We start from the raw sequence: 23,095 nt of genomic DNA, 5'->3' as shown, positions 1-23,095 counted from the left end.
AAAGAATTGTTGTATGAGGGGAAGTTGTTGCCATACGGTGTTGATGTGATGGAGTTTTTGTATAGGATGAAGGTGCTTTTGTCCGGTGTGAAAGATTGGATGTCATACATCGTTGATAACGAATGTTCGTACCCCAAGAAACAATGTCAAGAGTCATCATATACATGGTGCAGTTTTTGCCGACTAAAAAAAGTCTTTACGTTGAGAACATGTTGTTCCTATTGAATGATGGCACAATGCAAGTGTCGTACGTGGTCACAATGAATGAGTCGTACGACATTGTTGAGAGTCCATACTGCAAAAATAAAGTGTGAGACCAGCCAACAATGAATATTTGAATGTCGTACACTTAAGATCATGTCAAGTCGTATGTTGTCAATAGAAGGATGTTGTACTACATTGTCAATAGAAGAATGTCGTATTGTGTAAAGGAAATCACTCTGTTTGATGGAAAATTCAAACCGATGTACACAAGGAATTAGAGGTTGTATGGTATGGATGATTCTGCCAAGCCACCATATGACGTGCACTTGTTGAAAAGGTCGTACGCTCCAAGGAACTTGTCTGGGCAGAGCACTTGGAATTGAATGCCATTGACAGTGAGAGGGCCATATGACCAAAGTCTTTTTTTGATGTTGTATGTTGTTGCCTGCTGAGAGTGAAGAGGGTTGTACACTTGGAATTAATGCTGCTGAGTGAAATATTATGTCACCTACAATGATATCGCCCGGAATGAATATGTCCCCAACTTTAATAACTTTTCAGTTCTCATCTTTATATTTTCGGCCTTATATTGTCTCTTTATTTTTCCTTCATACTTTATAGTATTTAATTCGGCCTCTTCAATAATTGCTTTTCTCGTAAATCGGCCATTGCACTTTATTATGTCCTTTGACTCTAATACTTTAATGACTACTTTTAAATTTTCCTCACTAGTCGGCTCGAATTTAAACTTTTTAAAATTTTTCTGACTCGATTACTTTTGTCATTCCATTTTCCATCTTTCCTAATTCCCTCTTTCTTTTCCTCGATATTTTCGGTTAAGTTGATTTCCTTTGACAGTTATTTATATGCACCACATTAGATATTTTGCTCTTCATACTATCAAATGTATCCTCCATAATTTTACATGCTTCCATCCGTTGCTCTTCTCTGAGAGTTGTAGCTTCCAAAAATTACACAATGGAAATACCTCATGGTCCTCCATTTTCTAGTGGAATAGTCCATTTCATGGAACTCATCTCATCTTCAGAACAATCTTCCACCTCGAGCATCCCTTCGTCATTTGGTTCCATGCCTTTTCTTCCTTTTTCCATACTCAACTTTGATTCAGAGGATGCAAACTCCTCACCGCTTGATTTCTCAGGTTGATGAGGTACTTCCTTTCTTCACTCTTGATTGAGAGTGTTTCGCTTCGAGTTGTTGTTCGTGTTGACAGTGATCAACCAATCCCTCTCGAGGAGTCTTCTTCTACGAGGGGATGATTACGAAGTCCAAAAGAAATTGTTGTGTCCTGATCGTTACTTTTTGTGCCATCAATGTTCCCAATGGCGTGATGACATACTAGTCGGCACCTACCACGTGGAAGCTTGGCAGCCATAATGTTGGTCTTTCGAGGCATTCCCAAGTATCTTCTGGCAGTATGTTTACTCTCGAGCCTCCATTGATGATGATGTTTGTCAGATTCTTCCCCATTATTTCCATCTCAACGATGACAACCTTCCTCCCAATGCTCACAGTCAACAACATGGGATCAATGGCCTGGTTGCTTTGGGGTGGTGGTTTCAGTGTCGGTTCCCCTTGTGGCTTACATTGGTCTTGGTCAATTGTGTTTTTATTGACTGTGTTGGTAATTGCCACTCTCAGTCATGGCATACTTTGAAGAAGGTTTGTCACTTGATGGGTACGATTGTCTATAGCACCTATTGAACTATGTTCTTCTTTGACTCCAATCGCAGCTTTTTAATTGCAATTGCAAGTCTATTGGGAAGGGAATGATGTACTTGAAACCTTCGCTAGCAATTGTTCTACTTCTCTGGCTTCTCAAAGTCGTTCCTTTCCCCTTTAAGAGTCAAGGTACACTGCCTTCTTCATTTGTGCTCTTGTGATTGCTAGAATTGCCTTGTTTTGTTTGTCCATGTCCATCATATTAATACCCTTCTGATTCGGGTAGTTAGTGTCTTCATGGTCACTTGGTCAACACCATTTGCACAATAATTGTACGTTGTCTTTCTTATTATGGTAGTCTCTTGCAAAGTGTTCCATTCACTCCATTATCGACATTGTATGATAGGACATCCTCTAGAGTTGTACTGTATTTGATTTTGCCCTTGTTGACTTCCACAACCGTCTGGTGATACATTCTGTGGTTTCAATTGAGTAAACTCTTCCTGCACGAAGAGCACTTGCATACTTCTAGTCTTCAAATTATATGGAGGCTCCTTTATTTAATGATCCATAACTTGGCAAACCTCACAAAACATCTTTCTAGGACAATTGCCTTTCGTGTGCCCCTCAATTTTGCACTTAGTATACCATAGTTTATTATTTTATTCACTGGTTCCTTTCTCCACCTTCAATTCTTTCATCATTCTCATCATATCTCGTCATAGGGCTTCAACCGTTTTGGATTCTTCATCACTACTACCTTCAGTTCTCTCGTCATGGTCAGTCTTCCTCTTCCTTTAGGAGGATGTTTTGTTTTCACTCTCGATGTCCATCGCCCTATTGTAGGCATTGACATATGAAGATGGGGGCACTACTTTCATCATCTTGCGCAGCGAAGGGATCAGTCCCTTGATGAACCACCTCGTGAACCCATCATTTGGCTGGTTCTCCATCTTACTCAGCAACTCCTTGAGCCTACGATTGTATGCTTGTATGTTCTCATGCTTCCCTTGTTTGGTAGTATAGATTTCAGCAACAATTTCCTTATCATCTCGTAGGAGTTTAAACTCTGCTTAGAATGCCTTCTTCAGCTTTTCGCTAGATTCTGTGTGTTCATCTTCTAGTTCTGAGAATCAGTAGATGGATTTTTAATTCACTTGTATATCTTAGATATTTAGATTTCTTGATAATTGGTCACTAGGCTGAAACTTAAAACATTGTTTAGAAGTTAAGAATAATCAGATGTTTGTGGTGGCAAAAATTTGCTGCTTTATCAGGTGTTCGAGCAATTTCTTGGTGGTATGATTTAGCAATTATATATAATACTATTTACAAACCAATCAAATTGTAATTTTAACATATGAAACTTTTTGCCAACAGATATTTCAGTAGCAGAGGTGTCAAAATTTGCAAATTTTTTTCGAACAACTTGTAGCTGTGTGATTAAGACTGTTGAACCCTTGGCATGTGCTACAATAGATGAAGTGAGGGCCACTGTCTCAAAAGTTGAAGATAATGAAAGCAATGGATACATTTCACTATGGGATGAAGAACACATTCCTGATGAAATTGTGACAAGGAAGCCAGATCCTGGGTGAGCTCTTTTACTATATTGCCTAAAACATAAATTCTGAATATTGATTCCTAACAGTTGAAATGGTCGTTGTGACTTGTGAAATACTCACAATGAATGTTATTTTAAGTATTCTTAAATGGAGATAAAGGCATTGACCATTTGTTAAAATTTAGGTGAGTATCATTTGAGTTATTCACCCTGCCTTATTTGCAATTATGCGTCCTTTCTTAATCTACAATTCTAAATGCATAGTAGTTGATTTCTTATTGACCCCTTCATTTGTATCCTGGGTTAGCAATAGTGCAACTGGACCCAATTTCTTGATATGGAGATTAGTGTGAGGAATTATTTATCTATGAGGATAATTTATCCTGATTAAATTTGTTACCTAGAGTAATTCATCCAACTTTGCATTATTGCATAGATTTCCTTCGAATTCCTTATACTTTTTATCTTTTTCTTTTTGGTTTGATATTAACTTTATTACCCAACTGTCATATAGAGCTTTCTGCTTTTCTACTGATTTGATGGTTGAAGGTTTCATGGTTGTGAAAATTAGTTCTGCCAGTATAAAGCCTGTGAGTTGTCCTTTTCCTTCACCTTAAAATCTCATCTTTGGAAATTTATAGTCCTGTGTTTCTGCACCTTTCATAATTAATGCTAACTTTTCTGCTGATGTCTAATTTTTTTAGGGTTGGTAGTTTGCTTCTATAAGGATAACCTTGGGCTTTTCTAAATTCTGAAGTTAATCTTGCTCCATTTCCATTCTTGGATTCGGTAGGAAATATCCTTTTTCAGTAAGATTCAATTGCAGTGAGAAAAGAAAGAAAGCAACAATGCCAAAGTTCTCATCATCCTTCACAGATTTCAATATATGCCTTTTGCTATCCTTATGCACCACATAAATATTTTTGATGCCATTGACACAGTCATGGATAGGTTGCCAAATTAGTGGTATCCTTCTTCTTGCAGCCAAAACCTAGACTTATACACATTCCTGATGCACCATGAAGACAAAATTCTATGGTTTTTATTCAGATTTAATAACAAAAATGAACCACAAGGGAAAAAACACTAAAAAATTGATGAGAGGCCCTCAAAAACTTTTTTTATTTACTACATCTCTTTTTAACAAAATGCAAACTGATTTTTTCCTCTTTCTCCAAGAGTACTCTAGCGAAAAGAAAAACCCCTGCATTAGCTTGTTATTTAAAAGCCAATTTAACAATTAGTTTTCCAATGCTCATTTTTATGTTTCTTCACACTCAAGGTGACTGTTTGTATTCTGGTCTCTGCACATTCTGGCTGACTATTTGCACTGTTGTCTCTACACATTTTGGCTGACAGTTTGCTTCCGTATGATGACTGTTTGCCTCCACACAAGACTCTTCACCTTTATTCATGTAAAAAGAGACCCTTGATAAAAAAATGACACTTTGTTCCACCTGCATGTGCTTGTAAATAAATAGTTCTTTTTGGGTGATCCAGTATTGCACTATCCTCATGTTGCTGCTGCTTGAATTGACTGTTGGCTTTAATATGAAGACTGTTTACTTCCACATTGCTGGTTTCTTTTCCAGCTGCTTCCCTGGGCTTCTCTGAAGGTAAGCTGCTTCTTATAATCAAGATCATGACAGTGACCATCTCAACAGAGAATTTTCTTTAAATTCTCTCTGCACTTTAGGCTATGCAAAACCAAGATGGGTTTCCCTTTACATAATGTCATTTTGAGATACTTCAATTTACAAATTATGCAAAAGCAGATGGCAATTTCACACAAAAAGGTGAGGATTGATAAGATACAAGTTAACTTCTGAAAAACCCTCTAAGATCCTTTTAATTTTGGTGTGAAATGCAAAAGAACTAAATAGTGAAAGGAAATAAAAGAGCAAGGAAAGGAAAATAAAATCCAAGAAAGTTTATGATGAAGTAATTGTTACCAAGAGAAAAGCAAAAAACCTTGGAGCATCACCCAAATGTGAAGAAGGAGGCACAAGAACTTTTGAAAGGGGAAAAGCAAAGAAAAACCCCTTGTGATATTATGAATGAGGCAATGCCTAAAATGAGAGAGAGAGAGAGAGAGCAAGAAGCTCTTTACAATATTGTCATTAAGAAGAAATGAGAGAGGAGACATCTCTTAAATAGAGATGAGGAGAGGAGTTACAAAGTAACTCCCAAATCTATGAATGCCACCATTCATAAAATGTGTGTGCCATGTGTCCACATCCTCTTATGGAGGAAATCTAATATTCCTTAATAAAGGAAAATAAAAGAAATGACTTGTCCTCACACATGTACTAGAGGACAAATTACATGTAGGAATTCCAAAGGAATATCCTAAACTAAATACAAATAAACCTAAGCTAAGTAAAGATTAAATATTCTAACACCCCCCCTTAAGTTTTACTTGGGGAGCTTACATCAAACCCTTCAATGGGTTGTAATCCAAGATTTTTACAATGAAATTGGAACTTTTCTTTACAAAGTGGCTTGGTCAAAATATCTGCAACTTGGTCTTCCCCCTTGCAATAGAGGAGTGAAACTTGCTTGGCTTCAATTTGTTCTCTAATAAAGTGGTGTTGGAGAGCAATGTGTTTTGTCCTTGCATGGAAAACTGGATTTTTAGCCAAGGCAATGGCACTTTGGTTGTCACAATACAATGGAGTTGGTTCGTGTTGAGGTAGACCCAAATCTTCAAGTAGTCTTCTAAGCCACAAGACTTCTTTGGAAGCATTAGTGCATCCTTTGTACTCAGCTTCAGTAAATCCAAGAGAGGTAGATTGTTGCTTTTTACTATTCCAAGAAATTGCTCCTGAACCAACAAAAAAACAATAACCACAAGTAGATTTCCCATCATTGGGATCTCCACCTAGATCGGAATCAGTAAAACCTTTTAAAGTAAAGTCAGAATTTGCATCATAAAACAAACCTACATTAATGGTTCCTTTAATATATCTTAAAATTCTTTTAGCAACTTTAAAGTGTGTTTGTTGAGGTTTAGACATGAATCTTGAAACCAAACCAACACTATAAGCAATATCTGGCCTAGTAAGAGTTAAATAATTTAAACTTCCAACTAATTGTCTATACAAAGTAGGATCAACAAGAGGAGTTTGCATATCAAGCATTAACTTAGTGCCTAATTCAATAGGAATTGAAACATGATGAGCATCATTCATTTTAAACTTATCTATGAGATCTTGAGCATATTTACTTTGAGATAAGAAAATTCCTTTAGAGGTTTGCCAAATTTGCATTCCTAAGAAATAATGTAGAAGACCTAGATCAGTCATTTGAAATTTTTGATTAAGTTGAAACTTAATATCAGAAATCAAAGTATTGGAACTTGAAGTAAGAATCAAATCATCTACATACAAGATAATAATTATAATATCATCTTCACTATGTTTAATATACAAGTTAGGATCATTTTTACTTCTAATAAAGCCTTGAGAAAGAAAGAATTCATTAATCTTGGAATACCACTCCCTAGGAGATTGCTTTAATCCATAAATTGATTTTTTTAATTTACAAACTAAGTGTGCATTACCTTCTTTAATAAAACCAGGAGGTTGAGACATATAAATTTCCTCATGTAAATCACCATTAAGAAAAGCACTTTTAACATCCATTTGGTGAATAGGCCAATTCATTCTAGAAGCTAAAGCAAGCACAAGTTTAATTGTAGGCATTTTAGCAACAGGAGCAAAAGTTTCAGTATAATCTAAGCCTTCAATTTGAGAAAAACCTCTAGCAACTAATCTAGCTTTAAATTTACTAACTTGATTATTAGCATTCAATTTGGTTTTATAAAGCCACTTGCAAGAAACAAGATTTTTACCATGAGGCAAGGGAACTAAATTCCAAGTTTGGTTAGAGATTAGAGTATCATATTCTTCCTTCATTGCTTTTTGCCAATGCGGTTGATTTTTAGCTTGATCAAATGTTTTAGGATCATTAGAATTCATAATAGTAGTCATTAAAGCATAATTACAATAATTAACTCTCCTAGCTTGAAGTTTATCCATTCTAGCTAAGTATTTATCACTATCTTGAATTAAAGATTTAAACCATTTAGGTCTTCTTTTAGAAGTAATGGATTCATCACTAGAAGAAGAGTCATGAGGAGTAGAGTTATTATTATCATCATCACTATCACTAGAAGGAATAGAAAGAGATGCATTAGGAGTAGGGTTAAGAGAAGGAGGTTGGTCCTCCACAAGCACAACTTTGGTTTGACCAAGTTCATCATCCTCCACTTTAGAACAATCATGAATGCCTTTTTCTGCAATACAAACATCTCTTGCAACTTTTACCTTGTTAGTAATAGGATTGTAAACTCTATAACCTTTAGTATTTTCATCATAACCAACAAAAATAAAAGGAGAAGATTTAGCATCTAATTTTTTTCTTTTCTCCTTAGGTTTGTGAACATAAGCTATGGAACCAAAAATTCTTAAATTCTGCAAATTAGGCTTTCTACCAGACCAAGCTTCTTCAGGAGTTTTATCCTTTAAGGCTTTGGTAGGTGTTCTATTAATTAAATAAGTTGCACAAGCCATAGCTTCAGCCTAAAACTTGTAATCCATATTTTTAGCATGCAATAAACATCTAGCCATTTCAACAATTGTCCTATGCTTCCGTTCTGCCACACCATTTTGTTGTGGTGTATAAGGAACGGTAAGCTCATGTTTAATTCCAAAAGATTTCAAATAAGCATTAAATGCATTATTGACATATTCTCTTCCATTGTCAGTACGAAGAATCTTAATTTTAGAACCAGATTGCCTTTCTACAAACATATGAAATTCAATAAACACATCAAGCACTTGATCCTTACTATGAAGGAAATATATCCATGTTCTCCTTGAAAAATCATCAACAAAGGTAAGTGCATACCTTGAACCTTGGATGGAGGGATTCTCCATGGGACCCAAGAGATCACTATGAACTAGATGCAATTTAGTATATGCCCTCCAAGATTGACCATGAGGAAAGGGTTCCCTATGCATCTTACCACTCATGCAACCATTGCAAACAATTTGAGAAGGAACAATACTAGGCAATCCATCAACCATATTTGCTTTTTGTATCAATGAAATATAATCAGAATTGAGATGGCCAAGTCTTTCATGCCATATAGTAAAATCAACAGTAGTAAGCAAAGAATACTTTGGAGGAGCAAATTCATAGAACTTGAATAAGTTATCACTATCCATTTTAGCAGTAGCAATAACATGATTAGTGTTTGGATCAATGATATAACATATGCCCCTATAAAAGTTGATTTTATAATCTTGACAAAGTTTAGGAACTGAAATCAAATTTGATTTTAATTCAGGAACATAAAGAACATCATGTAATTTCCCATTAGGAACATTCACATCACCAATAGCTTCAACTTTACAACTATGATTATTAGCTAATTGAACAGGAATATTAGAAGTATCGGGATGCAAAGATTCAAAACATTCTTTATGAGAAGTAACATGTTGAGATGCACCAGAATCAATAATCCACTCAAGTGGTTGAGAAACATTATAAGTACATGTAAATGCATGACGAGATGAATTACCATTATTATTACCTTTCTTATAATGAGGTTTATGTTGATTATTTTGATTATTTTGATTCATGGGCTTTTTACCATTTTGTTTCTTAAAACAATTATTAGTAATATGTCCATCTTTCCCACAATATGTGCAATGGGGTCTTGTTTGAGAATTATTCCTTTGATTATTGTACGTATTATTATGATTATTATTATGAGAATTGTTATGATAGGATTTAGAATGAGATTGATAATTAGAAGATTTGTGATTATTATTATGATTATTATTATGATTATGATTATGTTTATTATTATTGGATCTAAAAGTATTATTATGATTTTGATTTTTAGACATAAAAGCATGTTCACTACTTTTAAGAGTACCAAATTGAATTAATTTAGCTTCCTCTTGACGCAATAAATTACGAAAAATATCATATGTTAATTGAGTAGCTAAGCTAGGAATAGCAAGTTGAGCATGAATATTCGCAATAAATTGTTGAAATTGACGAGGAAGACATTTTTTAAGAATAAGATGAATTAAACGTAAATCAGCTAGAGTAACTCCTAAACCAGTTAATTGACTATTAACAGAATCAAACTTTAATAAGAATTCATCCATAGTTTTAAAATCCGTATACCTTAGATCTTCAAGTTGATCTTGAAGTTGAATTTTTCGGGATTCATTTGAGCTATCATAAGTTGTTTTTAAAATTTCCCAAGCTTCATGCGCTTTTGTACAATTTCCAATTAAAACATACAAATCAGGAACCATTGAAATACCAATTAAACCAAGTGCTTCCTCATTTTGAGCCTTTCATCTATCTAGGTCGGCTTGAGGAGCAGATGTAGCGGGTTCAAAGGTTTTATCAGTCGCAACATCCAAAAGGTGTTTGAAACGAAAAATAAACGAGAGATGTGTTTTCCATGAATGATAATTGGAACTATTTAATTTAATTTCCAGAATTAATGTAGACATGATAGTTAACTAATGATTCGAAATAAAAAAATGCCCCTTTTATTAAAAAAAAAACCACTTGAATAAAAAAAAATAACCTCCTTAATTAAAATAACCAATATTATAGATCGAAAAGTATGTTTTTTTTTTTTAAATCATTAATAATAAATTTTAACTATTTTAAAAACTTTAATTTTATTTAAACAAACTTTATATTAAAAAACTTTAAATATTAATAAAACAATTTTATATTAAAAACGTTTTATAAAAATATATATATTAACACTTAAAACAAACTATAAACTTTTGAAAACTTTTTTATATATTTTTATATATATTAAAACTTTATTTTAAACTTTATAAAGAAACGTTTTAAAACTTTATAAATTAAAAGGCTAAACTTGACGTTTTAGTCAAATTTGAATGAGTAAAGTCATAAAGCTTGCATGAAACCGGCATAAACTGTTATATAGAGCAGAAATAAGTTATCAGAATATCTGCAAGGAAACCGATAAAGAATATGAATAAACAAGAAACGGTGCTGCAAAATTTGAGGTAGGTGAAAGATGACAGAAACGTTATTTTGCAGAGAATCTACAGTGCAGGGAGACGTTTAAACAAGTAGTCTATGCAATCACCTGAATCAGATGATGGATTTTAAATCTTGAAACCGTAAAAGAAGAGAGGATCAGCGAGAGAAGCAGAAGATGATGGAGGGTGGTCTCGATTCTGATGATGGAATGCGGGGATAGTTTGGCGGTGCACAGGAGCTCTCAAAATGAGCTCGAGTTCGTCACTAGCCTCAGCCAAATCTGAATGTGCGGGTGAAGGGCGAAGTGCAGGGTGCGTTTATCTTTCTACACTTTAGAGAGAAGATAATGGCGGCGCTGGTAGTTTTAGGGCTTGCTGTTGTGTTAGGCATTTTCAGTAGGGGTCATGTTGTTTATGGTTCGGGCTGGACTAACGCCCACGCTACCTTTTATGGAGGCAACGACGCAACTGGAACTATGGGTGGGGCTTGTGGGTATGGAATTCTTTACAGCCAAGGATATGGCACTAAAACAGCAGCACTGAGTACTGAGCACTGAGTGCCGAAGTAGCAGAAATTTTTAAACAGCAAATCTCAAATGCCAAAAGCGAAGGCTATGAAATCACTTATTGGTATGCAATGCCAGTTTACAACAATTATTCCAAGTTTACACAAACGCCAAAGCTATTTGAAGGCGACAAAGGGGAGTGTTGCTGCACGGGGATATCTATCCATAAAAAGTTAGTGATCTGAGATAGCACCCGAGAGTTGAAGGTTCGACACCTTGTTCAGCTAGAGACACACAGGATAGCAAGATCAATATAAACAGTGAAACACCTGTAGCGGAAATAAGAGTCTGAGAGGCAGACAGATGAGTATGACCTGAATTTGATGGGTGACGTTAGAACGTGAACCGGGGACAGAAATTTAACCCAAACTTAACCCACACAAGAATGCAAGCCAAGCTTACCCAGAATTGCAGACAAGACTTATAGACGCACTCAAGAGCTACTGAAAACGAAATGGTTTCTAGATACACAAAAAATGTAAGATTTATGATGTAAAGTAAACCAGGCTGAAATAAGCACAAACAAAGATTGAAATAGATCAATAGATATTAAAAAAAGAGTTAGTATTCTGTGAATGAGGTTAGAAAATGAGAAAATTTGATAACAAAATCCTGCAAGGAAGCTTAAATTTCTTTTTTTTTAATAGACTTCAGATTTCCAATTTTGATGATGCTTTCCGAGGTTTGAACATAAAATTCAACTAGACCAATGCCTTATCCATTACGGAGTCTTGAATCTTGCAACTCCTCTCGATAACAACCTAAACTCTAATTCAATGGTTAATTATGCATTATTGCATTACAATAATGTAACCTGCTAATGGCTAACGGTGTTATTCTTCTTACAAATCCTTAATATAACAACAATATTCTCAATATTTAATTGAAAGTAGAATTACCCTGTTTCTTGAATAGAAGCTATCAATTAAACATCATTACAGCAAATGTGCAATGAAAACCTTAATAATTCTTGACTATATTGATGAAAAGAACACTGTATTACACTGCAGGAGACAATAATACTGTGACATGCTATTCATATATGCCACAATAGAATTGTATGCTATTACTTCAGAGAAGGTTACAAAATTTTCTTTCTGAACTACTAAGGACTACCAAAACAACTGACCTAACCATCCAAAAATACAATTCCCAGATTTAGAATTATTCACAAAGAAACAAAAATCCTTTATATAGAAAGTGAGCATGCAGGCTCCAGAATGAAGTCACACAATTCGTGTGTTTGTTTACAATTACTTTGCACTTTTCATACTCAGTTAAAAACAATTGCAAGTGAGGCTGTTACAAGATATGATTCCTTTTTTGAATAAATTTGCAAGGCAGCTAAAACCGCTGAAGTGGATTGAGGTTGATGTTGACTGCGCCACAAAAGCCAAGAACTAGGCCAAAAATCATTACACCATTAGACAATCGCTGAAGACTTCAGAATTATGTCATTTGCTAACTAGAATGCTGATCATAGAACCTTGATTGATTGGAATGCAAATACACATTATTCATTATACTTTTCTATCCATCCTGCATACATTTGCTCTAGAGGCCATTGGAAAGAGATTAATTTAGCTACTCTGTCATTATGCATAGTGTATTTTGCATCGAATATTGCCCTTGTTTTCTTGGTGAAATTGTCAAGACCTATTTCTAGTGCATATGATTCATCCAATGTGCTATTTAGTAAATTTGTGTTTCACAAATCGCCCCATTGCAAATGGGGACCCCCTCCTTTTTGCCTAGGTGTCTAGTTGTTTTCTAGGGTTTTTTAGTTTGGCGATAGTTCTTAATCTCTGGAAGTAATTCATGTTCAAAATTTGGTAAGTGTTTGATTTGAGCCAGCTTTGATGAGGGGTCTCGTGATTGAAGGGATAGAGGCAAATATGCAATATTGACCATTTTGTCAAATGTTGTCACTATTGTCAAAATGTTTTCAAGGTTGTAAGAGTGCATAGGATGGTCGAGTATGACAATTAGGTTGTCAAATTGCAAAGTATTATTTGAAATGTCATGATTGTCAAAGTTTCTAGGTGGTTGCATTTCCTTCCATGAGTTGAGCATTAAGTGTGATGTGTGGCTGCTATACTAAGTTTCACCTCGCCAAGGATAGATAAGAAAATTTTGCTAAGTAAAGAGCTATGTCAGACTTGAGTCAAAGTCTGCCACAACCCTGTGGTGCATTGTAAAGATTGAATGCAGGACTTGGTACAAAGTCCGCCACACAAGGGGATTAATGCGAGATCATCACCAAACTCCACCTTGTGCATTGATTCTAAAGAATTTTCTAAGTTGGAATCCATGGCAAACTTGATGCTAGCTCCACCATTCAAGGTGGACGATTGCAATGAATGCAAAACTTAGTGTAAGCCCCGTCACTGATAAAATATAAACAATGCAAGAATGGTTACAAAAATTGCTGGCCAAGGAAGCATGTTAAATATGCTATGGCAAAAAGCATGTTGGACCTGTCCCTAACTCCACCATTCAATGTGGATGATGAATAAGAATCACTGATCAAACGTGAAATTTCCCCAAGGTGCAAAGACTAAAATGACCAAGCTTTATCAAAGCAATCTGCAAGAAACAATGCAAAAGTTGAGGTGAAGTCTGCCGCAAAAGCAAAGGGTAAAACATGACTAGTAAACAAAGTCGATAATTTAAGAGTGATGAATGCAAAATTTGATGGATTAGAAATCACACTAAGTCAGGTATCATGCCAGACTTCATATCAAGTCCGCCATGATTCTTCCCTCTCAAAACTTGCATTAAAGGCAAAAGGATTTTTCATGTTTCAATGCCGCACTTATCACTAAATCCACCATTCAAAAGGAGTGATTGAATTGTCGAGTGAAGAACAATGAATGTGTAACTTGCCATGAACTTCGCTACTTAAGTGAAAAACAAAGACAACAGACGATATAAAATTGCAAAACTTAATATGAACTCTGCCACGCATTAGTAAGGCAATGCTGGAATATGAACAGGTCCGCCACACAAACAAGGCTATGCGTAATCATCATTCAACCTCGCCACTAAAGATTCAATAATGAATGCAAGATTTGTGATGAACATAGAGATTCCGCTATCAATCCAATCAAAAGGACTGCTGGACTTGATATGAAACACAGCGATTTAAATTCAAAAATAAAAACATGAAACATTGTATATACAAGGTCGGCTTAGGAGGTGAAGGGGTGCAACTTTAGGGTCAGCTTCTATATGTATAACAAAGGAAACCTGATTTCATTTCAACCAATTCAAAATAATTCCAGGTAATTTGATTTGAGTGCAGAAGAGTGCTAATTATATCAAGCCAAACCAGCGATTTCTTCAAGCCAATTTGATCATTCCATTGATCCAATTTACAATTGAGGTTGATGCAATTTTTGTTAAAGGCAAGTTGAGGCAAGTTTAAGGTTAACTTTGTCTGTTTTCAGACCAGACTAAAATTAACTTGTGACCAGACCTGCTGCGAATTTGGGTGAAGGCTGAGTTGTAGGTAAATATTTCCCATTTTAGGCCTTCAATTGGTGTAAATTTGCCTCCTATATGAGCGAACTTCTTATTGGCTTAGTTCTGATTTCCAGAATCAAACTTAAAGCAGACAGGTTTCCAGCCAAAGGAAGAGATTATTTGGCTTAGATTCAGCGATTTTGACTATTATTGCAATCAGGTGAAACACAATTATTAGGACAACTTGTGAGGGTATGGAAAGTAATTTTCAAGGGGAATGTATTTGAATTTCAAGCATTTTATCCTTATTTTCTGATTCTCTCTACTTGAAATATTCATCATCTTTGTGATGTGGTTGACAAGCTTGTTTAGTCCTAATCTAGGGAATTCATCAATTGTCTTATGATTTCAAAAGCCTTTGTCTTACATTGTATCGATATCTTTCTAAGTTTGTTTTTACATCATTGCATCCTTGTGACTTAAGGTGTTTAAAATTTTCAAGGGTAGATGTCAGTTCTTGGAGGAATCTCTCGAAAGGCTCAAATGAAGTACGACTACAAGGCAGTGCTACTTGACTCCAAGAGTAGCTTGGAATGGAAGAAGGTTGGAGATGCCAACCTTGGACATATAGATATGGGAGATTTCACGAAGCGAATGTATGATTTGATGGGCGCTTACCATCAACCATCACAAGGAAGATGATGCGTAATGGGATTGTTCAAGCTGCTGGTTTTCCTTTGGCAATCCAATGCAACAAACTGATGGTGGAATGCGCAAGGCATTATGATCGTCAAGAAAGACTAATATAGGCTGCTGATGGAAGAGTGCTAGGATATCTAGGAGAAGTCACAATCAAGGAATCATTTGCAATTCCTGATTATAACTCCACAATTTATAAGACAAAGGAGGATGCAATGAAAATATATGAGGCAAAGATTGAGGTTTGTGTAGAGATGATCAATAGTCAATGGTTGGAGAAGCCTTAGAGGTCATTGCTCAAGGATGCCAAAGAAGCTTCTTGTGCATTGATTTTAAAGAAGATTATGGAAACCTCGTCCTTCTACTAAACCGACTCATGGGAATGACTCAAGTTTCTAATTTAGAGCCATGGATGTTTTATTTCATCGAGGAAATTACAACAAGACTAAAGATGATAGGTTGGGCTAAGATTATTAGTGATAATGTAGATGAACAATTGAGGAATGTGGAATGAACTCAGTCTTTCTATATGAGTTCGTATGTTGTTTATTCATTGGCAAGAAGTTACAAGTATTCAGGACTGAAATGCAAAGGGATAATGGGAAATAAGAAATATCAAGCTAAGGTGTAGGATTGCTACCCACAATTGCACTTACATGAGAAATCTCAATACAAGAGAGCAAACAATGCCTTTTCAATTTATATTACCAAAGGTACTCACCAAAGACTAACTCAAGAAGCTAAGGACTTGATGAAGAAATTCGGCTCATAGTATATTCAATTTCCTAAGTTCACATATATTTGAGTCCAAGGATTTGCAGGATGTCCTTACAAACTTCCAAGGTATCCGACTGATAAGATGATATTGCTGGAGCTCACAAGGCAGTTGTCCACATATTACAAAATTCAAAGGAGCAAGTATAGAGCTGGAGTAACTTCTCCTCTCACTATTGGGAAGATGATTGAGTCATGTCTTTCAGTGCAGGCAGCTGAAAAATTAGATGAAGAAATACGATTTTACCCTCTTTCCCTATATAGGTCAAGATTTAATTTTGATCCGTATCATTGGATCAAAACGATAAATGGAAGGAAGTATAAGCATAGAGTTGGTCTTGAGGATTATTGGGCCAATGCGGTGGATGAGTTTGAGATCAAGAAAGGATGTGGTCAAGATTGTCAGTAAGTTTCATTTGAACATGTAAACTTTTCCCCATGCCCAATCAACTTGAAGATAATGGAAATTATGTTCAAGTCCACTTTGAAAAGGAAAAGAGTAAGCTGCTTCCTCTAGTTAATTTGTCTGATCCTAAACTATCAGATTTATCTACATTCATCCAATGATGAAGAAATGACTGAGAGCACAAAGAGAGATTATAGTAGGCAAGAAGGTGAAAGTTTAATGAAAAGGAAAGATACAGCAGAAAGCTCTCAAGTGAGAAAAGTAAAGGAAATGAAGGGAGCAAGTGAAGAGTCAAGGCAGAAGAAACAAAGAACTAGTGTGACTCATTCTTCTACTAGTACCTCAGTGGTAAGAGAGGTGGATTCATTTGGGGACAAGGATGGGACAGCAGTAGCTGAGAATGAAATACGAAAAGAGCTTGAGATAATATCTCCAATTGGTGAAGATCAAAATGTGAATGCATCTTTAGAATCCGTTCAGCAAGGAAAGCAAGAACAAGAATTTCCACACAACATTGACCTTCATATTGAGGATTGCCTCATCAAACCAGGAATAGTAGCAGTTGAGGATTTGGGAGAGCCAAACATTCCCATTCCAAATACAGTTTTTGATGAAGGAATGATTTCAGCACTCAAGGAACTTCAAGAGGTTGAACAATCAGATGGAGGCATTGAGCAGCCTACCATACCTGAATAGTTGAAGGAAAGAATGAAGAAGAAAGCAGTGGTAGAAGTACAATCAACAGATGATGTAGATAAATTTTTAGCAAGGATAAGCCAACCTGTAGAGGAGAAGAAAGCTTGGAAATTCTCCAAGATCATAAGAGATGACTCTGGGTCTTGCACATTGAGAGTCGCAGTTCCTAAAGTGGATAAGGTAGTTCCTAAGAGTGAGACAGACTAGTAAGAGGAAGTTCAACTCATCAACAAAGCTAAGGGAAGAAGTGGGGTTTGGCAAAAAGGGATGATAGGATAGAATATTTAGAAATTTCAATAGGAGGGAATGAAGGAGGGGAATTACACTTCCATTGCACCAATGTCTTTTTTGCAACAGGAAATTAAAAAGGAAAAAGAAAATTGAATAGCAAATGTAAAATATTTAAATTTGTATAAATTAAATTAAATTAAATTACCCCTCTATGTACCATGTTAAATTTAAAAATATATAGTATAATATATTAGAGTACAACAGCGTAATATATTGGAGTACAGCATTTTAAAATTTATTAAATTTAATTATACTTGTTTTATATTAGACTTTCTGTGGTCTACTAGAAGGGAGCTTTTTGGTATTTTCTATACTTGACGATGTTTTGGAATGTTTTTAAAAATAATCAAAAATAAAAACAAAGAAATATAATATTAAAGTTTTAAAATAAACCGCGACTTACTTTATGTGGATCCACAAGTAAGGATTGTGAGAATGCATGAGCAACACACAAATAACGAATAGTTGAGGACCAAGTGAGTGAAACAACAAAGCTATTTTTGCCTTTCCCAGTACACAAATGATGAAAAAAGGTGTGCTTTTCGTTTATGGATAGTTGACACTTTTTCTGCTCAGCTATAAGGTTTTCTAAATTAAAAAGCAAATAAATTCATTAAAGTCACCTCAAGTCTTGGAATTGCATTGGATTCTATGAAAAATCTCAATACAGTTTGGAATCGCTTGGCAGGTTGAAAAACATATCTGGTTGGAAAGTTATGAACTTCTCTTGATTTTGCTTGGGTTTTTAATGGTACCTAATTCTAGGCTGTACCATACCAAAATTGGTGGAGAATAGGGATGATTTGGCAACACAGATTTTAAACCAATATTGAATAGCCACAAAATGGAATCAAATGATGAAGCCCTCAGATCTAACCTTTCAATTCGTTACATTAGTTGAAAAGTTACATACAAGACTGATAAACTAAATTGGGAAACATTTTTTCTTATATTACAACAATAAATATCCATTCACAAGCTGTCATACTACTATATGAACTGCGAGTCTTCTGCTGGGAACAATTTAGACTGAATTGGGAATAAATGAAAACTCAAACCTTATTGTATGGCTGTTGAAAGCAAATTTTCTGTTGGTGTTTGTTGTTGTTTTCTGTTGTATGGTTGCTAGTAACTAGTACAGTGGCTGGGAAGATGGCAACGGGTTTGCAGAAAAGTATAGTGACCAGACCTGAGTATCTTTTTTGCTGATATGCATTGGGCAGTCAGAAAAGATTGTGAGGTGGCAACTGCTATCTTTTTTATGGCGGCTAGATGGTGGTTGAATATGCCTTGAAATTTCCTTGCAAACCAATGATGGAATGTAACTTGTTTTTCCTATAAATAATGACTGATCCGACCTTCACGAATTGAAATCTTCACATAAACCTCAATAATCAGCACAATCATGAGTGCCGGATGGAGTAATCTCAGTTGGACAAGAGTTTTTTCATCTTCGAATCCAACAATGAAACCGAGAGGGTTTTTATTCTTCTGATCTTCTACACCAAGTGTTTCCATCCTCAAGTGCTCAAATTCTGAAAAAGGAATCATTATAATGGCAATTGATAATGCAACTGACCAATTCACTCTCTGTTTATAAATTTCTTTTGGGCCCACAATTTGAATTTCCCTTAAAGTATTTAAATACACTTTTCTCTCCAGTTGTTTAAAAAACACATTTCCTTCCAAAGTGTTTAAACTACTTTTTAAAATAAAATAAAAAGTTGCTCTTTTTATTATTAAATCATTTAGAAAAGGTAACACGACAATAGTTGACCAGTAGACTATTTTTAAGAGGTCGCATTTTGTGACTACTATCATAACAATATTTATAGAACAAAAAACCGTTGTAGGCTACCTTAGCTATGTTTTTCATTAGAACCCTTTGGTTTTGAGTGTAATTGCCTTTACATTATTCCATTAAGCTACCATTGATCATGAGTATTTTTTTAAAATTAAGGTATTCATATATATTTTTAGATTAGAAAAAGTATGATGTATTAATTTACTTTTTCATTAGAAGCCTGTTTTTTTGGGACCATCTAATTTACCTTTTCAGTAAGCAATTTGCGAGTTTACTTTTAAGAGCAAACATGCTCATACACACACACACACAAGTAAATTCTGCTTGTGGGTTCCCTTCGTCTTAGATGACATGATTGACTGGTACCTCTTTTGTCAAATTCAGCCTGGACACACACACCTGTTCATGTGCATTTGGTTATGGTACACATAATTGGATGTAAAATCTAACATGACTCCTAGGGATTTGAACAATTGTCACCATTATTAAAGTCTCAACTATTTACCACGTTGAGCTCATTCCATTTGACATAGGGGTCCATGTATATTGATGGATAAGCAAAGCACCGTTTTTTCTAGTAACTTTGTGGGGTTTCTCCCAAGTAATGTTTCTGTTTAATAACTTAATTGTCACTTAATTTCGTGGTGATCATTCTTATATAGAAATTCTGTGATAAACTGACTACATATTGGCATACAACTTGCCTTCATAATATTTATAGCTTTCAATTCATATGGTTGAAAACTGTCATAAATCCTATTGGTAAAATTGTTGGATTATTTTCTTAATCTTCCATTACTTTTGAGTTTTGAGTCTTGTGCTCTTTGAAATTGGGTACACCGTATGCAAATAAGAGGTGGCAACATATGTCCTAGTTTGGAATTCACATGTTAGCCATCTTAAAATTTTAATTTGAAGGTTATAACTGTCCTAACTGTACTGTCCTTTTACATTACAGGAACATTGCTTCGGAAACAGATTTTCCAGAATTTGGGGCTACGGAATTGGTGCTTAGTAATGGAATGAGGATATGTTATAGGTGCACGGATTTTCTTGATGACCAGGTAAAGAATCTGAGGTAGTAGCTTTTTAAATGTATACTTTGCTTCTGGATGCCCTTGGTATGGTTAAAAGTTTAAAACTAATTTCACCTGTGTTGTTCTTTGCTATAGCTTTATTAGTTTATGTTCATATAAACTTCCAATTTTGTTTAAAAAACTGATCTTGTTAAATCCTATTTAACTCATGACTTGCTTTTGCATGATTTGCAGTTTTGGAGTATAAATTTGACCAATTATGATGAAAAAGTTTGTTATTTAAGGTTTAAACAAATAATGCTGCTTGACATTCTAGGCCTCTTATTCTGGTTGGTTTGGCTTTTTATTTTTTTGTGTTAACCATCTTTAGTAAATTGAATTTGATAGCCTTCATGTGAACTAGTTTGTAATAATTTTAAAATCCATCCAGCAAATATTTGTAGTTCACCAACAAGGCATAATTTAAACCTCCGGTATAGTGTTCAAATTTTGATTTCAAGAGGTCTGTATCATTGAACAAGAGCTCTTAGGAGTTTTCAGTTTGGCGTCTCTTTGATTCAGAGAGCAGTTTTGGCCATCTAGGTGGCAGTTGTGGTCAAAATTCTGAAATTTTCCAATGTTTGATATTTTTGGTATATTCTTGGTTTTCTTATTTTGCATTTTTGAAGGCCTTTGTAGTGGAATTTGCCTTTGGGAGCTTGTTTGGATGTTCCCCGAAGATGGTGGAACTACCTTTGGGGGTATCAAAACTAGTTTATGACCTTACCTTTGCATTGCATTTGAAAAGTTTTAATATCAAGCCTGTTAGTGTTATAATTTGTCTATTTCAAGACTATACAAAATGGAATGGTGTGTGCAGTAGAATTATACTTCAAATCACAAGTGAAAGTTCCTCGAGACATAACTAAACTTAGAATAATTAGAATTTACAAATATGCATCCTGTGAGAGATTTGAATGGGAAATTTTCTCTAAATATAACTATCTAATGGACCATGTTTTTTCCCCAGATGCAGCACCAGACTGTCAACAGGCAAGACTTGCAGAAAGATTTTCATACTATAGAGAATAAACAGTTCAAACACAAACAAGCAAGTCATGAGTTAAAATTATATTTTACTCACGACTTTCTTTTGCATGGTTTGCAGTTTTGAAGCATAAATATGACCAATTATGATAAAAATGTGGGTAAAGTAAGGTTTAAAAAAATAATCCTGCTTGAAATTCTGAGCCTCATATTTTGGTTGATTTGGCTTTTTATTATTTTGTGTTAACCATCTTTAGTAAATTGCATTTAATATTCTTTATGTGAATCGGTTCATAATCATTTTAAAATCCATGCAGCAAATATTTGTAGTTCACCAACAAGGCATTAAGTAAACCTCCTTGTATAGCTTTCAAAAATCGGTTTTAAGAGGACCATATTATTGGACAAGAGCCCTTAGGAGTTTTCAGTTTGTTCTCTCTTTGATTTGGGGAGCAGTTTTGACCATCTAGCTGACAGTTATGAAGATTTCCATAATTTGATATTTTTGGTATATTCTAGGTTTTCTTGTTTTCCTTTTTTGGGAGCCTTTGTAGTGGAATTTTCCCTTGGGAGTTTTATTGGATGTTCCAAGGTATGGTGGAATGATCTTTCGGGTATAAAAACTAGTTTATGAGCTAATCTTTGCATTGTTTTTGAAGATATTCAATTTCAAGCTTGTTAGAATTACAATTTACAAATATGCACACTATACAAGATTTTATTGTGGACTTCACACCAAACGTAAATATCTTATTGACTGATTGACTATGTTTTTGGCCCAGATGCAGCTCCGGATTGTCAACAATAAAACTTGCAGTAAGATTTGTGTACTATTGAGAATAAACAAGCATAATCTTCTGCTAGTTAAGAGCAGAAACCAGTATTTGGCTATGAATGAAGATTTAAACAAAAAAAATAGTAGATGCCATCTATTGGCTAAATCTTAGACCAATATTTTACATTAGTAGGAAATGATTAAATGGACAAATAACACACAGTTCAAGAAGATAAATTGCTAAAGTAATATTCACAGCATCAATACAAAAGCTTGACAAGGTTAGCCAATTCAATCTAATTGTTGGAATCATGAACATAAGTTTAACAATTACTGAATAAGAATAACAACTGAATTTTTTTTGTAGCATAAACTTTACATTCACCATCCTTTGCTGTACATAAGCACAATGACTTAACTTTAACATTCGGATGATAATCTCTACACTGTAAGTTTAACGTCAACTATTCTGTCATTTTTTTCACAATGTCTTTAAGATCTCTTTATATAACCATCTCCAAGATAGCTTTAAAGGGAAACTAATTAAAAAAAATGTATTTTAAAGCAACACTAATCGATTTTTTTGATTTCTAAAGAGGAAATAAGTCACTTAAAACGTCCTAAAAAACACTTTTCGGCCTTAACTTCTACTTTTCCTTATAATATATGCGGACTGGGATAATATGGCACTCTAAATGGTCTGATATTTTGCCTTTATCTGCTAGCCTTGGTGCTGATTTTGGGCCTTAGCTGTTTGATTGCTTGCATTTTTTTGAGTTGAACACAGTCCAAACTTAACAATGAAAGAAATAAAAATGACCAAAGATGTTCTTTTTTCCTTTTACAACTCCTTTATCCGGCCTACGAACTTTTGGGAACTTTTATTTTAAAATTACATGAAGTGACCCTTTTAATTCATTTTGGGTCCTTGAAAAATCACTTTTAATGCACATGGTCATCTTTTAAATAAAATAATTAGACTAAAGTTGTCTAAAAATTAATAATGTGAGACAACTTAAATTTAATTAATTATTAATAGTCCCTCACCAAGCC

At 34.7% G+C, this 23,095-nt stretch overlaps 1 protein-coding gene across 5 annotated transcripts in view; it reads left to right on the top strand.

Moving 5' to 3' along the window:
• Positions 1-23,095, top strand: part of LOC131027437 (zinc protease PQQL-like) — a 280,047-nt gene that overhangs the window by 119,126 nt on the left and 137,826 nt on the right. For all 5 annotated transcript variants that reach the window (XR_009102496.2, XR_009372379.1, XM_057957497.2 and 2 more), the window contains exons 9-10: positions 3,268-3,481; positions 20,163-20,268. Coding sequence is in view for 3 of the 5 variants with exons in the window: in XM_057957497.2 (XP_057813480.1) it covers positions 3,268-3,481; positions 20,163-20,268 (320 nt within the window). In the remaining 2 variants the exon portion in view is untranslated. The remainder of the gene's footprint in view (positions 1-3,267; positions 3,482-20,162; positions 20,269-23,095) is intronic.

The sequence above is a fragment of the Cryptomeria japonica genome, chromosome 4 (genome assembly GCF_030272615.1).
Source record: "Cryptomeria japonica chromosome 4, Sugi_1.0, whole genome shotgun sequence".
Taxonomy (NCBI): Eukaryota; Viridiplantae; Streptophyta; class Pinopsida; order Cupressales; family Cupressaceae; genus Cryptomeria; species Cryptomeria japonica.
The sequence above is the reverse complement of the archived record's forward strand: the minus strand, read 5'-3'. Positions and strand labels throughout refer to the sequence as shown.